Here is a 19,424-nt window from a genome sequence, read left to right as displayed (position 1 = left end):
TAGCCTCAACCATCTATATGGAGCAAGATCACTGAAAGAGTATCACCTGCCAACACAAAGGATATCTTGCAGCATCTCATAGCATATCCTAGGCCTATCTTTCCCATGTACCACAACCACTACCACCCCCTTCAGTACAATAGAGCTACATGTGCAAGACTAGTTCTAAGCAAAATCTTCAAGTAGGTCAAGTTTGTCTTTTTGTCTTCTCCCCCCTCAACCACTTTTCCTCACAATGATATGCCCTCTCCATCCAAGGGCCCATGGTTTCTCCTCTCCCCAACACAACCTTTAGCTACCTATAAAGAGCTAAACATGTTACCTCTCCCCAGTCTTTATACTTAATAGAAATTAAAACTGAGATAAAAAAGAAAATCTCTAATGATATCCCAGGGACCAGCAAGTTGTTGGGGAAGGATTTTGGAGACACCAAGTCCTTTGCCTTGAAAGAAGGACAAAAAAGGGAGACAAGCTTGTCTGCCTTGGTGTCCAGCACCTGAGTGCCCACAGTTGGCTTTTGGAATGAGAAGCTTTAACCTCTTGTCTAACAAGATGCTCTGTTCCTAAAGTATAAAGCTAAAGCTGCAGGGACTGGAGGGTCAGGCTGGAGAATGCTTCCCCTGGGTTTACAGTTTCTGTTAGTATTTTCAGTACTTCCTTCATGTGACCTTCAGAAACATTGCTGAAATGAAATACTTTTTCCTTTTTGGTTTTGATTAAACTGGTGCCTGCTACCCCCGCAGATTAACAGTGTGAACTGACAAGCCAGGCAGGGTCATGACTGCCCCTCCTGTTCCAGTCAAAATCTCATCATGGAATATAGGGCTCACTCCTTTCACCTCTTGATAGTGTGACACAAAGTTTATATTCTTGGCTAAAGTCCTAGTAAGGAGAGAACCTACATGTTGTAAATGCCCTTTGGTTATGATCTCTCCTTTTGTGTTTCCTCTCTTTTTTATTCTACTCCATTTGAGTTCCTAGTTCTTTCATTCAAAGGAAGCTGCTAAACTAAGACATTATCAGAATTAGAAAGAGGTTGCCTTCCCAATAAATGCATAATGCATTTAATAAGGACAGACAGATTATGTCTTGGAGACAAATATCATACCTTTACTCCTGATAACCAAGGTTTCTGGCCCAAGTGTCTCTGTGTATATGTATCTGTGTGTGAGTTTAAAAAAAAAAAATAAAGGTTTTAAATATTTTTTCCTTGATTTGTTCCACACTTATAAGCCTTGAAACCTTTATTAGGTTAGAATGGCTCTTTGATTGAGTTACAGAACCAATCAATCAATCAAGGATACAAATGAGTTGTGAATAAATTTTAGGCATCTCTATTAAATCAATTAATCAAAGGCATAAACTAAATGTGAACAACCTAGTTAATCATTTTGGAAGGAGTGAAGTGCTTCCAGTCATTCAATGATATAATGAAATGTATTGTGATGGGTTGAAAAAATTAGGCACAACTTTCTGCCTGCATTTATCAGAGGGATATTCCATAAGAAGCTTCATAGCAAATGCATCTGGAGTTGTTTCCAGAGTACTTTGGGATGGTAGCAGTATCCTACTTCCTCTTCCCCTCCACTGATCATGTGGAGAGACTGATTCAATGTGATAACAATACATTTGACCAGGAGCTGAGGGAGAACAAATTGGTCAATAGAGTCAAGTGCAGCTTTAGGCTCATCTAAAGACCTCAGGGACCAACAGAGAACAGCAATTACCTCGAGATATATACAAAGGGAGAAAAGAACTTCGATCCAATCAGGAGGAGTTGCAAGCTATCCTTTTGCTACATGTACTTTTTTTAGTTTAAGAATGTGTTGTATACTTTGGGGAAAATATTTTTATTAGTTTTACAACCTTAGTAAAAATTTGTTTCTAAAAGCAAATTTGCTGTGACTGACTAATTGATAATGATAATCAAGGAGGTACAATAGGGCTCAGGAGAAATAATACTAGAAATCACAAATCTTCAGGATTACCCCTAGAACCTAAAGCTGAAAAGTGGTCATCTGCTCTTTGGAAACTCTGAGAATGAGGCAGGAGTAGAAGCAATATTTTATTAATAATTTGGTAAACACAAGCACATGTGAACACTTCACAATTCAAACAGCAGGCAAAAGGCAGGCAAAGGGACTCTACAATAAGTAGCTTTGATTTTTTTCCTAAATTTTGGTTTATTTTAAATTTAACATCATAATTCCAATATTAGCCTGTTTATCCATGTCCCCTATTGAATTTACTTCTTTCTTCTGTGTACATCTGTATCACTATCATTATATCCCTTGCCCAACAGAAAAGCTCACCCTTGTAACAACCTAACATGTAAAAACCTAACTTGGAACAAGTATAGTCATTGACGGTGTCTGAAAATGAATATCATATATATATATATATATATATATATGTATATATATATACATATATATATGTATGTATATACATATATACATATATATCTATATTATGTAATATATATATATATATTTTCATCTCTCTTCCATCTCTGTCAAAATATGGAAAATATACTTATCATCAGTCTTTTGGAGTCTGAAAGTCTTTCATAGTTGTAGTTATTATAGAAATGTTCTGCTGGTTCTGTTCACTTCACTCTCCATCAGTTCATACAAGTCTTCCTAGGTTGTTCTGAATCTGGCCATTTTATCATTTTTGTGGCATAATAATATTGTTTCATTTATATACCATAATTGAACAATCATTCCCCATTGATTAGCACATAATCTATTTCTAATATTTTTGATATGATAAATAGTGCTACCTTGAAAATATTTGTAAATAAAGATCTTTTCCTTCCATCTTTGATCTCTCTGAGGATATGCCTAGGAGTGGTATCACTTATGTCAAAGAGGATGCACAATTTAATGACTGTAGCCACTATTGAGAATATAGTTCCAAAGTGAGAAGTTCCAAATCGCTTTCCAGAATAATTAGATCAATTTATAGCTTAACCAATCATACAGTGTGCCTGCACTCCCACAGTTCCCAACTAAGCTCTACAGGATTTTCAGATATTATAACAATGTTCTACTCTCTGACAGACACATAAGCACATGAACATTCACCTGGACCTATACAATATGTCTCTTTTAAAAACCTAAACAATTTCTCCTCTGGCTAGCTCCAACTGTTTCTGTTGCAATGACAGCTTCTGGAAAAAAGCTGAACTCATGACTACAGAGAGGCATCCCACTGATTCTTTCTGAGACTGTGGGTAAAATTCTGTAAAATAACTAAAGTCTTCCTTGCCTACCAATTAGGGTTGTTATGAAGACCAAATGCTCAAATCCTGTATTCCCCATGAAGATTTCTTAAGAGTCACCTCTTTCTTCTATGAACTACCATTTTGTTCTGTTCTTTTCTTTTTGTCCATTTTCATCTTAGACCATATGTGATTATTTTTTGTATGCACATAATCCTCCTGGTTTTTGTATGCACATAATCCTCCATGGAACTGTAAGGTACATGAGGGCAACAACCATGTCATATTCTTCTTTGGGGGCTTCTACAACACCCAATCTTCAGTATCTAACTACTTGCATGAATGGATTTTGAAAATGGTATTTCATTATATAAATATTGGGCATCACTAATTATTAGTCATTTTGAAGTGCTCTGAGCTCTTCAGAGAAACAGAATGCATGAAAACCCTATCATTACCAGTATGTTATTAGGAACATAGAAGTTTAGTGCTTAATGAACCAAAAATCCCAAATAATTGGGTAAAGACATTAAGTTTGAACCAGCAGTTCATACCATATAACAAGATAAGTTCAAAGACCTAGCTATAAAGGGTCACATCAAAAACAAATGAGAGAAGCAAGAAGAAGTTACATTTCACAAGCTACAGAAATAAGGAAAGTTCATGAACAAATGAAGGATGGAGAAGATTACAAAAGATAAAATGGACAGTATTGATTACATAAACCTTAAAAAAATTAAACAAAACTAATGTGATTAAAAGTGAAGTATTAACTGTGAGGATCTTGGCATCAAGTTTTTCTGGAAAAGGTCATATTTCTGAGATATATAGTAAATTTATTTAAATGTAAAGAATAAAATCCATACCAAATTGTTAATGATATAAGGATATGAATCTAATGATGATGAGGATGATGATGATAATGATGATGTTTGTCCTTCATTCTCAAAGACCATAACAGAAGACAATGCCATGATTTAGATTTTGAATCTAATAGGGGAGTATTTACAATAAATATGATTTTTAAAAAAGGATGCTTTCAGGGTAACCTAGATTTGTAAGAACTTACACAGAATAAAATAAGCAGAATCATAATTTATAGGATAACAATATTATACAGATGAACAACTTCAAAAGTCTTAAAAATAGTGACCAGTCATGATTCCAGAGAACCAAAGATGAGGTGACCTAAAAGAGAGGTGACATGCATTTTTAGACATGATCATTGAGAGAATTTGTTGGGCATATTTGTTATGTGGTTTTACTTTTTTCTTTTTTCAATGTGGTGAAGATAAGATAAAAAAAAAGAAAAGTTCAAAACGTAAGTACAGTGGGACCTTGTATTCTTTACATCTTTGTCAATTCTTTTGGACATGCTCTCCTGTGTAAATTTTTTAAGGAAAAATTAAATAATCACTAAAAAATTCAAGAAATCTGCTCTTCTTTTGGCAGAGGGAAAATACAGTATGTGTTCAGATGACAGAAGTCTCTATCATTACCTTAGCATGTCTCCATACTACACTTGTGATATTTCCAAAATTCTTTATGTGTTTCTTCTTTCTATTTATGTAACATGTAATATACTTCTTTGATAATATCACATTGGGTCCTAGCACACACCTCTCATCCTTGCTTTTGGGAGAGGTTGAAGACAATAGTTTGCTTGAGTTTGCTTTTGAGTTGAGTTCTGGACTATAATACAGCTGAAGCCATTTCAATGTCCACACTAAGCCCAATACAAATATGGTGAGCTTCTGGAAACAGAGGGCCACCAGGCTGCCTGAGGGGGGAAATAACATAGCCTATATCAGAAAAACTGAGAAGGTTAAAGTTTCTGTATTAGGTTTTGAGTAGCCACTGCACTTCCAGCCTGGGTGAGATAAAGAGACACAATTTCAATAACAAGATACCATTTTTGTCTCTACTTCCATTGATCATTATCCAAATGATATCCATCATATTTTTTCCCTCGCATTTCTGAACTTCTTCCCATGAATGTATCTTTTAAATACACAGTGCTTCTCTGTCATCTACTTTCTTCCTTTTGAATAATTTGTACATTTCCAAAGCCACATTCCAAGCCCCATCTACCAGGTTCCATCCTACAAAGTCTTAGTGATACTTATAATATCAAATTTTCCTCCTTATATGATGAACTCTGGCTTTGTCTACCTATTATACATTCTTTGAGTATTTTATATAAACATCATAGATTTTATTACTGATTCCCTTAATAAGCTTTTCTTGTGCGCATCTAAGAACTTCTACCATTATTATTCTTTCATGGTATTTATTCCCTATAGTCTTAAGCTTGGTGAATATATGTAGGTGAATATATGTTCCCCTTTTTATTAGAAAAGTAGAAATTTAATTAGATTTGCAATTTTTCATCAATCCTTATTATATGTACTCCAGTTATTCTAATATTGTCCAGAAATAAAGTTCTGATTTTAAAATGAGCACCCTGACCACAGTCCCATGGAGATTTCTTTAGCCTATGGAAGGTATTTTTAAAAAGTAGAGGATAACAAGTATGGTTCTTAGGCTAGGAAACAATAACAATAACTGAAATCTATGTTTTTGCCAAGCACTTTACCAATATTTTCATCTGGTCCTCAAAACAATTCATTCAAATAGATGCTATTACTCCATTTTACAGATGAGAGAATTGAGACTTGCATTTTGTAGCTTGCCTAGAGTCATACATTATTAAATGTTGGACAGGAAAACCTAAGTCTTCATGAATTCAAGCTCAACACTCTACCATGCCATCTTACATTTTTGGTTTTTTAAAACATTATTTTATTTTTTCCATTTATGTGCAAAGATAGTTTTCAACATTCATCTTTTTGTAAGCTTTTGAGTTCCACATTTTTCTCTCTCTCTCCCTTTGCTTCCCTCTCCTCATGATAGGAAACAATCTGATATAGGCTATACATGTACACTCATGTTTGATATATTTCCATATTAGTCATGTTGTAAAAAGAATCAGAACTAAAGGGGGAAATCATGAGAAAAAGAAAAAATATAAAACAAATTTTAAACCATGAAAATAGGGGGCAACTAGGTTGCTCAGTGGATAGAGCACAGACCCTGGAGTCAGGAGTATCTGAGTTCATATCTGACTTAATAATGTTCTAGCTGTGTGACCTTTGCCAAGTCATTTACCCCATTGCCTTAAATAAAGTTTTTTAAAAAAACATGAAAATAGTATACTTTGGTCCACGTTCATACTCCATATTTTTTCTCTGGATGTGTATAACATTTTCTATCACAAGTCTTTTATAATTGTCCTTGATCACTGAACTACCTAAAAGGAGCTAAATCCTTTATAGTTAATCATCACACAGTGTTGCTGTTAATGTATAAAATGCTCTCTTGGTTCTGCTCACATCACTCAGCATCAGTTCATATAAATCTTTCCAGGCTTTTTTTTGAAGTTTGTTCCCTTTTTTCTTACAGAACAATAGAACTCCACTACATTTATATACCATAATTTGTTCAGCCATTCCTCATTTGATGGGCATCTCCTCATTTTCAAATTTTTTGCCACTACAAAAGTGGCTACTATAAATATTTTTGTACATGTGGGTCCTTTCCCCTTTTTTATGATCTCTTTGGGATACAACCCTAGTAATGGCATTGCTGGATCAAAGGGTATGCACAGTTTGATTGACCTTTGGACACAGTTCCAAATTGCTCTCCAGAATGTTCACAGTTCACATATAAGTTCACAACTCCAACAATAGTGCATTAGAGTCCCAGTTTTCCCACATCCCTTTCAACATTGACCATTTTGTGTGAAGTAGTACCTCAGAGTTGTTACAGTTTGCATTTCTCTAATCAGTAATGATTTAAAGTATTTTTCCATATGACTGTAGATGTATATTTATGGTTTTTACAGAAAATGAATAAAGTATTTATTAAAAGCTTACTATGTACAAAATATGCTGGTGATCTTCATGGAAGTGTAGTTTGACTTGCCTGGCACATGCTGTCTCCTTTCTCTCTTGCCACTTCCACTGCCCTGACTTGCTGACCTTCTGAGTGACAGTTAATTGGTAATTGGTGGGAATGGCAGCCCTTTCTCCACAAATGTTGCTTTCCTGGATCATGGCAGTGAGGACTGGACAAGAATCAGAAGGTGTGTTGTGGGAGGTGCTTCCTCTCCCAAGACTTCTGTGCTTATCTGCTCATTGCTGAGTAAGCCAAATGGCTTACTAAGGTGTTTTCCTACCCTGAGATTCTTTGATTCTTTGATTCATTTTGGTGACATAAAACTAACCTAAGTGTTTGACATTTCCTTTTTCTTTCATCCTCTTTTGACCTTGGATACTATATGGTTTTGACAGGCATTACAGATAATGCAGTAGGGGAACAGGAACTAGACCCAATAGAAGAGAAGTTGCGTTCAAAAATGGAAGAAGAAAAAAAAAGGTAACATTCAATTCTTACTAATCATTCTACAAATTGTCAATAAACCTTATGAAAAGGTACATAGCACAGACATGAAAGAATCCATGCTCTAAAATGAAAGCACCAAGAATGCTCTCAAAGATTCCTATATATGTTACTGGACCTAGATAAATGACCCCTGGAATCACAAGATTGACAATGATCCCATCTTTTGCCCTTGTATTCTCTATCTAGTTCCTCTCTGTGATAGTGAATCATATGAACCCATTTTATTCAGCTGCTTAGGACACAGAACCTCCATTATTAGGGAGTAAGGAATGTCAAGGTATAAACTTATCTATACAATTACAGTTTCATGGCATAGTCAGAGAAGCCAGAGTTCTGTATGAAACTGCACAGGCAAGTTTGGTTCTGATCTATCTCATGTCCAAACTGATCGGGCAACAAACCAAGCCATTTTGTCCTAAGAGAAGATAAAGTCCTATATGGCTGTATTCCTTAGACCTTACACCTAGAACTTCCAGAATTCATCTATCAGCTCTTCAGGGACATTTAGCCCAGCTCAGTGCCCAGGAACTACTTATTTCCCTTTGGCTCTTGAGTCAGTCTTTTTTTATCTTGTCTTCCTCATCATTTCTTTATGTTACCCTTTTCCAGGATATTCCTTCTGGTCTCCTCAATTTCTTTTCCCTCTTTTAGTCATACTTCCTGTCTCTAAGCTGTTTTGATTGGTAACCTATCTACCCCAGGACTATCTTGACTTTGTTAGATAGCTTCTGATTTGTTTTTATGTAATATTACTACCTCAAAGCCCATATTCGCCTTAATATATATAATTTCTATGCTAATAAAAAAGTGAAGCAGGTAACAATTAATATAAATATACATATAAAGTTTTGTATATATGCAAATACACATTTATAAATATATACATATATAAGGGAGGAAATTATTCATCACAGATACACACACACACACACACAGAAACAGAAACAGAAACAGAGTCGTAAAAAATACTTCCCCACAGACTCTTATATCGTACTGAGATAGCTTACCTGTATTCACTATCATGTTTTCCACAAACTACCTGTGATGTCTATATTTGTTCCACCATAGTCTGCCCTCAATGGCTCAGAATTTTTTGTGAATTCCCAGACCATCAGACATCAGTGAAAAAACTTAGACTCCACAGAAGTTCTCAGTGATGTGAAAAGCACCTCTGCTTTTGAAGCACCAAGTTATATTGGCAGCTCTCCCTGGGTTCTGACAAGTGGAATGAACATTGACATAGGTCCCTTAGGTGGTGACTTTTGATGCAGCCAACGTAATAATTCTTCTTCATTTCACCATAGCTACAAAAAAATGTTCACTCGCTTGAAAGGCCTAAAGGTTGAAATCGAGCACCTGCAGCTGTTAATGGAGAAAGCCAAGGTAAAGCTGAAAAAGGAGTTTGAAGTTTGGTGGATAGAAGAGGCAACAAATCTGCAGGTATCTTTCTGACCACCTCCTTATACCTCTGAGTTACCTGCCAGAAAAATGTCAGGGCCATGCTGGGAGGAGAAGCCTCCAGTGGCAGTGGCTTTCAGCCTCACTTCATGGGGTATCAGCAAAGAAACTGACCCTTCCTGGGAAAAGAACAAACCTGGAGAGGTCTCCTGACCCTTGGCAGCCCCTAGTTCTCGTAGCCTGGTGAAAGGGCATGGTTTAGAAGGCATAGTCCCTTTCTCATAAAATGCTGATGAGTGCAGAAAGTTAACACTTACTCACTTGACTATTTCAGTGACTAGCAAGCACTTTATACTCAGATAATTCAAAAATATGAAAATGGAAGTTCACCAGGGTCACTCTGATTTCTTCTGTGATTCTTGCTAGGACTGTCATAAATGCCAAGCTAAAATGCCAAATCAGTATTAGCATTAAACACTGGAGTAGGGAGAATGTGGACATGCATTTGCATAATCATGTAAACATTTATGTGTATGTACATATATATATATATTTATAGTATAGATACTTTATATGTGTATGTATATATATATATGTGTGTGTGTGTCTAGACATATACACATATCTAAAAGGCAGAATAATATAGACATACATAACATTTATATATACCTATCCACATACATGTATATTGTATGTGTATAGGTATGTGCACATATGTGACTGGTGAAATTATGTGTAACTATGTTACATAAACATACATGTATGTACACATATGCTTATACATATTACCTACAAGTTTTTTGCATCTCATATGTTGTTTGGGTATTTTTCCTGAATATATTATCATGCAATTGGTGAATTTCCTAGAAGTAAAGAATCGATTACTAGAAAATACATATATCGTCCAGTCTTTTCATTTAAAAAACAGAAAAATGATCCAGAAGATGAGATGATTTGCCCAAAGACACAGTCCTTGGTAAAACCAACACAAGAACCTCTAACTCTTGTCAGGATGCTGATGCACTAAATACTAACTTACTACCAGAGAGTTACCTGAGTCATTGAAAGATTGAATTCAGATCTTCCTAATTCCAGGTACCTGGACCCTGGAACAAGTCATCCTGGGAGACTGTGCACTAATATTTATCAGAGACCAGATAAAACTCAACTGGTACAAGTTCAGCTCACATCCTGGGAATCTTGCAGTAGGGAAGCAAACTTGTTGGTATATATAGGATTCTAATTTCAATGCTCAGCTTTGATTTATGGTCTGAAACTCTAAAGTTAATAGGCAACCCTATACATCCCCAACTACTGATAGATTTTGAATTCCTAAAAGTAGAATAGAGCTCTAAAAATGTCTGTACCCAAAATAAAAGACTGTGTGGAGAGCTATGGCAGCACCCCAGAGGATATACATCTTTGTTATGTTGGTATTTGAGGAGAAGGAGAGATGGGTAAGATGGGTCATCTGCAGAGTCCTTTTAAGTTTTTTCAATGTTGTCTTATTCGATCCTTACAATAATCCTGTGAAATACTAAGGATATATTAGTCCCATTTGATAGTGAACCAGAGAAGTTAAGTAAATGCCCAAGAATACAAACCTAACCAGTTCTAAAGCTAAGGCTGGAAGCTTTATTAATAACAACTGATGTTTCTATAGTGCTTTAAAGTTGTTGAACCATTTTATTTGCATTATATTATATGAGCTTCACAATAACCATGTGAATTTTACAAATGAGGAAGGCTAGGATCAGAGAGGTTAAGTAATTGTTCAGGGTCATACAACTAGTAAATATCAGAAATAAAATTCAAGACTGGCTAAACTACAAGTCTAGCATTCTCTCCTCTTTGCCACCCTGCCTAATGGATCCCAACACATGCTAATTCTTAAACAGAAAAGGCAATACTTTCCTCCCCCATGTGCCAGCTCCTGGAATTTATCCCACACTTGTCCCCAACATAGATTTTATTTGAATTACTTTCAATGTGAATTTCTAGCTCCATCTCAAACAACTTTCATATTCAATTACAATAAATATCAAAATATAATTGGGGAGCAGGGCTAATACAAAAGAAAGGTTTGGGTAGTCCAGAAATCGAAGAGTACTAAAAAGTAGCAACTTCTCCAGAGAATTTCCACCACTACAGAGAATTCCACCATTCTGCTAAGTGACTTCTGCATTTGGAGATTCAGGGCCAAAAAGAATTCTCAAGAAGCCATAAATACCATCCAACAAAGGCATACCCTTTGTAAGTAGTGTTTGGATTTCTTTTAACTGTGATACAGTAAGAGCAGAAGAAGGAAGAAGAGAGAATAGATGACCTTTCTGGAGAATTTGTTGTTGAATAAGACCTTCAGATGCTAGAGAGGAGATACTGTAGAAGAGCTCCATGCTTTAGGCAGCATGGTTGTGCTACAATGAAAAATGGTTCTGGATTTGATTTGTAATCAATCTCTTACTAATTGGGTGACCTTGAGCAAACCACTTACTGACTTGCAGCCTCAGTTTCCTCATCTATAAAATGGTCATCATGATTGATTGACATTTGTCCTCAGTTCTCAAGAACTCATGATATCTCATGACATCAGGGAGGTGATGCCATGACATGCAAGTGAATTGTATTTAAGTGAGGCAGGGCTTTACAAAGTCACCAGCCTCACTTTTTCTTCTGAAGACATCTGAGTCCAGTGGTCAGGTATGGATCAGCATGATTGAAGATAGCCCTGGTGAACTTGGCCTTTTAAAGCTAGGTTTTTCCCAGTTTGACTGAGACATCACCATCCAATGATTATGATTAGATAATAGAGAGATGGAGAAAAAAAGTTCAAAAATGACCACTCCAAAAAAAAAAATGAATCTGGGAGGGTAAGCCCCTCAGTGTTTCTCAGTGATTAAGGTAAATAAAAAAAAGAAAGCAAAAAACCTCTTTTGCATAGTTCAAAAGAAGAAAATCCAGGAGGGTCAGACCTTTATGCAGAGCACCTGCAAGTATAGGGAAAAAGAAAAGGACAAGGAAGGAATGGAGGAACTAAGGAATTAATGAAGAAAGGAAAGGAAAAAGTTGGGTAACCCAACTGGCCAGAAGTGGTAGAGTCCCTACTACTGAACAGAGGTTGTTGTTTGTCCTTCATTTTCAAAAGACGTCAGACTCAAACCCTAAATCTAAATGCCTCTGATTTTGACACTAACCTCCTTCTCTAATCCTAAACTAAATATACACTTATGATTTTAACCCAAACCTTAAATCCTCTGCCTCTGACTATGGTGCTTACACAAACCCTAACTCTATATCAGTATCCAACCCTAACTCTTTGACTCCAACCGAAGCCTCAATGTTTCTAACTTGAACCCTATCCTTATCCCTATCCCTGAATAGCTCTCTCTCACCATAAATGCTCACTTCCTATGACTTTTAACCCTAATCTTTACCCTCAATCCAAACTTAACCCACCAAATCTAAACCTAATAATCCAGCCCTTAGTCTAGAAATCACTACCTCCCACTTTGAATCCAAGATAAGGAGTTTCCTTATATAAAAGCCTAAATGACTTTGACACAAACCCTAAACCATACACTTTACCCTAAACCCCAATCCTAGCCCTAATCCTAATCCTCCTGATGATGGATACCCCAGGGGGTGCTTAAAGATTGGATGAATTTGAGGGTGGGGGGGGGGTGAAAAACTCACCAACACTTTGATTTAGCAGGGTAAGAAAGACTTAGATTTAAATTCACAAGTTACTGCAAAGTTCACAAGTTATTACAGAAATTACTGGTCACAGGTGACCAGTAGTTCGGTAGTTCACAGGTTAAACTCTGGAGAAGCAGCAAGATAGTGAGTTACTTAAAGGACAGAAGTTGAAATTAGAAAAGGCTAAAGTGCTTAAAGGGAAAAAGGAAGGAAAGAAGCTTAGATCAACATAGGAGATCCAGACACATGGAGCTGGAACCATGTTGGCAGTTACAAGCTCGGAAAGGAGCAATCAAGTTTAAAAGAGAGAAAGAGAGGAGAAGAAAAGCTTACATCAACATAGATCAAGCCACATGGAGTTGGGGTCACATTGTTCTAGCCACATGGCCAGACCATGAAGGTCTAGCCTAGAGAGAGTAACAACCAGCATGGGGAAACACCAGCAGGATTGAACAAGAAAGCTAAATCTGTTCAAACACTGTTCCAGTGGGTGGGACAAGGGTGGTGCTTGAGGAGTGCTTGAGCATCTGGCTCCAGGCATTCTTCAATGTGTATGCCACAGGGGTGGGTCCCCAAGTAATGATTAAATCAGTCCTAATTGCACCTTAGTGGCATTCTACTAGTACTATATGTTAAGCCTTCTCCTATACCAAAGGACAAGACCAATAGTCCAACATGACTTAGAAAATGGAGATGGAATGGAGAATGCCCTGCACAGCACTGAGAAGCCTCAAAAGGCCACAACATTCCCTCTGTGCCCTCCTTCCCTCCCATTCTAAAACTAATCTGACTCTGACTCGACCTAGAACCCTCCCACCAATAGTATAACCCTAAAGAGTTCACTCATGTCAAAACCTAAATGATTTCAGCACAAACCCTAACCAATACCCTTAACCCTGTTACCATAAACCCTAACCCTAACTTCAATCTTAACCTTATCCTTAATTGTCTCCAACTCAACCCTCAAGCCAACTTGAATTGCTTCTACTAACTTTGTCCTAAGCATTACCTTAATTGCTTCAGAATCCTACTATAAAGCATAATTCTTTTCTAACCTTAAATTCAACTTTGGTTCCAGGTTTCACATTGCAACTCCTGTCCTAGCCTTCTAACTCATGTCCAAAAAGTCCCCTCCTCCCACTATGAAAATAAAACCAATCAGTCCGTTACAACAGAAAAGAACCCTAACCCCAACCCTTGACATTAAACCTTAAATCCTAACCATCTGATTGATACCTTGGAAGCCACTGCCTCCTACATAGAATTGAAATCTAAAGAGACCACTCCTACTAAAGTTAAATGATTTTGTCAGGAACACTAACACTAATCCTTAAACCTAAACCCTAAATTTTATCCCTAACCTAAATCTAATCCTAACTTTTTGACTTGTGATCTAGAAGCTTCCTCATCCCACTCTGAAACCAGACTTAATCAATCCACCCCAACCAATGACTAAATGATTTTATGAACCCTAACCCTGTCTCTCTATATTAAATCCTAAATCCTAATCCTAACTTTAACCCTGTCCTTAAACCCTGACTCTTGACTCCATCATTGTCTCTTCTTCCACTTCCTAAACAGCCTCCAACTCTAATCCTAGATATGACTCCAATACAACCTTTATCTCTCATCCTAATGTATCCTCTTAATCTAACCTATCACTAACCTTAATTTAACCCTTAATTGTAATTCAAACCCTAACCCTCTGCTTCCAACCTCAACCCTCAACCCAATCCTAAAATCTGACTTTGACCCAAACCCTCCCACTCTAACCCAAGCCTAAAGCCTTCCACTCAAACCCTGACCCTAACTGCTTCCAACACTACCTCCAATTCCCACCCTAAATTTTTCCTTCAAATCCAACCCTAACATTAACCTTATAACCATCTATAACCCAAACCCTAGTCCTTTGTGTTCATCTTCAACCCTAATCCTAAAACCTAATCTTCTAAACTCACTCCAACCAAAGCCTAACCCTTACCCTTGACACCTCACTCTAAATTCTAATCCTCTGACTGATAACCTTTGCTTCCCACTTGCACCTGATACCTAGGGAGAGCACTCCAATCAAAGCTAAGTGACTTCGATAGGAACCTTAACACTTAGCTCTAAACCCCTAACCCTAAACCTAACCCTCTGACTCATGACCTAGAAGCCTCTGCCTCCCCTCTGAAACAAGTCTATTCTGATCAGCGTCCAAATTACTTTGACAAGAACCCTGACCATAAGCCCTAAATCCTTACCCTAACCCTAAATGTGCCTCCACCTCCCATCGCAATTTAACCATAACAAGTTTACTTAAACTAAAGCTTAAAGGAATTAGACAGGAATCCTAGCTATACCCTTAACTCTAAACCCAGAACCCTAATGCTAACTCTAATGCAATCTTAATCCTCATTCTAATCCTCCCTAATCTTAGGGTTGAGGATAACTGTCAGGTCTCAAACCTGATATCCCCCATCTCATGGAAGGGTGAAAACAATTTACCTCACTTAAAGCTAATTCATGCCCATGATCCACTATTTTATCACAACATCATATTGACACTGGCCCTCTTTGAAAACAAAATACAACTAGCAACAATATGACACGGGAAGGAAGGAAAGAAGGAAGGAAGGAAGGAAGGAAGGAAGGAAGGAAGGAAGGAAGGAAGAAAGAAAGAAAGAGAAAGAAAGAAAAAGAAAGAAAGAAAAGAAAGAAAGAAAGAAAGAAAGAAAGAAAGAAAGAAAGAAAGAAAGAAAGAAAGAAAGAAAGAAAGAAAGAAAGAAAGAAAGAAAGAAAAGCTAAAGAGGAAAAAATGAGGTAGCTGCATAGATACACTGAGAGGTACCAGTTATTTGTCCTTTGAGGACTGAGAAATTAGATTCATAAGTACTAACAGGTGAGAGGTCATCCAGTCAAAGTCAGGAAGAAGAGAAGAACCGGTGGTTGGAGATTTTCCACTGAACTGATAGCAACAATAGAGACCACATGTCTTTCCAATACAAAACTACAGTTCATTTCTGATGACTTGTGTGGATATAAATAAATGAAAGGAGCTCAGAAAACATTGCCAAAAATTAGAAAGGCTAAAGTAAAAAATTTAAAACATTAGAATTCTAGGTGTTGCATACCTGCTGACTAACAAAGGTAAAAGTTTCAGAATAGAAAAACATATTTGGAAAGTTTAACAGCTGGTTAAAAATGGTTGAAAATGGAATTTAGAATTTTAGACTCTAGCTTAAAATGTAGAAATGACAGGATTCTGGTCAGGGAAAGAGTGTACATTACAAAGGCCAATAAAAATGTATTTTACTTGGAGTCTTGCAAATCCAATCTGAAAAGGCCTTAAGCTGAAAAAAAAGGAAGAGGAGGCAGATACTACATAGAGTAGCTACAATGGAAAAAACTGCCATTGAAATTCTGTTTGATAAACACAATGTGCTTGTGATATGATGTGGCAGGAATTGTGCTAGCTGTTGTAGTGCCAGTGCAAAAAATGGAAATAACCCTTGCCCTCCATTGTCCTGGGAATGCCCAAAAATGGAATGGAGATGCCCAAAATACCAGAGGCAGCAAAATCCAAGAAGTAAGCCATTCTTCAAAGCCCAGGCCTCAGCTATCTGTCCAAAAATGCACAAAACGAGAGTAAAGAGAAAGATAAACTCTTAGTACATGAAAACTAACACTCATTCATTACCTACAATGTGCCAGCTAAGGCTACAAAAAAAGGTGACAGTCCCTGCACTCAAGGAGTTCATGGTCTGGCTAATTAAAAACTCTATGCAGACTAAGTAGGAATGTCATTAAGGGGGGAATGGAAATGTTTCTCAAAGAAGATAGGATTGTAACTGGGATTTGAAGGAAACTGGGAAAATCAGGAGGGAGAGATGAGGAGGGGAGGACAACCCCGAGAAAGTGCCCCAAACTTGAGGCAGAATGTCACTGGATTATAGAGTACATGGGGGTGGAGAGTGGGAGGGTGGAAAGCATAAGAGGACTGGACAGAGAATGGAGCTAGTTTATGGAGGGCTTTGAATGGCAAACAAAGGATTTTATATTTGATCCTGGAGGCATTGAAGTTTATTGGGCGGGGGGGGGGGGGGGGGGCGGGGGAATGATGACATAGACTCTAACTTTAAGAAGACCATTTTGACAGGGGAGTAGAGGACAGACTAGAGTGGGGATAGCTTTTAGTAGGCAAACCAACTGATAGTCCATTGGAATAGTATAGGTGTGAGGAGATGAGAGCCTGTGAGAAGAAAGAAGGGTACCCTAAGCAAGACATGTTACAAAGGGAGATTTAACAACTCTTAAGAGACAAATTGGATTCAGGATGATGAGAGGGAGTGAAGAATCAACAACAGTTCTGAAAAGACTGAGGATTTTAGTGAATTTCAAAGTTATCAGTCAATAGTATATAATCTTGAAGTCAAAAAAAGCTAGAGCAGTGTTACCTTATATTAAGTGATTTTCCTTTAATAAGTAGACTAACTATATGTTAGTCCTGCTATACTTTGCCCTGGTCAGATCATATGTGGAGAATTGTGTTCAGTTCTACATATGATATTTTAGGAAGAATTCCAAGAAGATGAAGTGTCCAAAGAAGGCTGATCAGGACTGGGGAAGATAAGGAGGGAGGAGAAAGAAGCATAGGAGGGAAGCATTCCAGCAGTTGAAAAGAATCAGTTCCAGAAGTACTGGAAAAACCTTCCTAACCTTTATTAACTGCACAAAAGAGGCCAGTATAGGCCTTCATCAAGGTCTTCAAGCAAAGGATGGAGAGGTATATGACAAAGAGCCTTCTTTTTTTCAGCTAGGTTTGGGCTAGATGACCATCTAGGTTCTAAAATGCTGTGATTCATAATGCCACTCTCCAACCCCCAACTCCTATAAATGGTTAGAGAAAATTTCATAAACCCAAAGGTGCTATAAAGTTGAATAACAATAGTAGTCATCAGAGTAGAGGTCATTGAACAGTTCTTCTAAGAGATTCCCCCATTTTACCTGTTCCTGGCATCCTATAAAAATTCTTCTTGGGCCAACAGAAAAAATCCTTGCCAGCAAATACTCCTCGGCCATTGGAATCCCAGCAACAGCGACAATCGCAGTCACAACTCACCAATAAAAGGTAAGGAAAAGGTCTCCTAAGGGTGTCAGAATATCTATCATAGGTATTTGACTTCTCTCATTTACTTAAGTTTTGCTTCATTTAAAGCTCTCCTTAGAGATTGAATTGTGCCATGTGGATGTGAGAGAATAAATTATTCTTTATTTTAATTAAGAGTAAAGTATCTAGACCAAGAGTCTAGTGAAGTCTAGTGAAGCCTCTGGATCCCTTCTCAAAGTTTTTTTAAGCACACAAAACAAAATACATAGAGTTACAAAGAAAACCAATTGTACTGAAATATAGTTATCAAATATAATTGTATTAATTATATCAATTACATCTGTATCTAATGTCACAGTTCTGGGTTAAATAGCCCTGCTCTAGACTTAGACTTTCCCTAAAGTAGTGTTGTTTTTGTTTTTGTTCTTAAACTATGGAGGTCAGCATCATGGAATAGGTCTTAGACTACACTGAAGCAGGTTATGGAGCTCTGAACTGCAGAGCCTCGATCATTTATTGGGTGGTGGCAATCTTGTACTCTAACTCCTCTTCTATCCTGGCAAATGTGTATTACTATGTCAAAAAATGGATGATGGAGATATTGCACTTCTTGGATAAGCCACATCCATGCCAAAAAAAACCAAACTAGGAAGATGTGGCCTTGGTGTTGGGTGACCAACTAGTGGTTGGCATGCAACCTGAACAGGTACTCAGTGGGAACTAACATGCATTCTTGTCCTTAGCAAGGCTTTCATTAAAACTTTGACAGGTTCCCATAATATCAGAATATAAAAGGTAGTTTCTTTTTCCAAGGATCCCAGAAGAATCTCAGAATGTAAATAGAGCTTTTTTTCCCTATAGCCCATATTTGTAAGCTAGGTCTAGAGAGTGACCAATTTCCTTTCTTTACTGTAGTCATGTTATCAGTCCTTGATTCTTAGATACACATTGGCTTGGTGCCTTTTAACTAATCTACAACTGTTGTCACCTTTTTAAAAATAGCACTTTATTTTCCCCCAACTACATATCATGAAAATTTTATAATTTATTTTTACAAGAATTTTAAGTTCCAATTTTTTCTCTTTCCCTCCCCTCTCCTCTTCTGAAAATGGTAGGTGGTTTAATATAATTTATACATGTACTGTTATGTAAAATATATTTCCATAGTAGACTCAGTTGTAGAAGAAAAAGATCAAAAGTGAAAAAACCATAAGAAAGAATAAATAATTGAAAAATATGCTTTGATTTTCATTCAGAGTCTGCAATTTCTTTATCTGGATATGGATAGCATTTTCCTTTGTGAGTCCTTGTGAGTAACTTATGTAGCTAAGAACTGAGTCATTCATAGTTGAGTATTAACACAAGGTTGCTTATGCTGTCTGTATACCTGGTTTTCCTGTTTCTGCTCCTTTCACTTTGCATCAGTTTGTACAAATCTTTCCAGATTTTTCTGAATCCTACCTGTATCTCATTTTTTTATTCCATTACATTCATATACCAGAGCTTGCTCAGCCATTTACCAACTGGTGGGCATCCCTAAATTTCTAATAT

At 37.0% G+C, this 19,424-nt stretch overlaps 1 protein-coding gene across 3 annotated transcripts in view; it reads left to right on the top strand.

Moving 5' to 3' along the window:
- KIF6 (kinesin family member 6) overlaps positions 1-19,424 on the top strand; it is a 392,900-nt gene that overhangs the window by 327,695 nt on the left and 45,781 nt on the right. For all 3 annotated transcript variants that reach the window (XM_074236853.1, XM_074236852.1, XM_074236851.1), the window contains 3 exons: positions 7,579-7,663; positions 8,995-9,130; positions 17,812-17,894. In XM_074236853.1, coding sequence (XP_074092954.1) covers positions 7,579-7,663; positions 8,995-9,130; positions 17,812-17,894 — 304 coding nt within the window. The remainder of the gene's footprint in view (positions 1-7,578; positions 7,664-8,994; positions 9,131-17,811; positions 17,895-19,424) is intronic.

This window comes from Macrotis lagotis, chromosome 5, assembly GCF_037893015.1.
Source record: "Macrotis lagotis isolate mMagLag1 chromosome 5, bilby.v1.9.chrom.fasta, whole genome shotgun sequence".
Taxonomy (NCBI): domain Eukaryota; kingdom Metazoa; phylum Chordata; class Mammalia; order Peramelemorphia; family Peramelidae; genus Macrotis; species Macrotis lagotis.
This window is presented reverse-complemented; position numbering and strand designations above follow the sequence as displayed.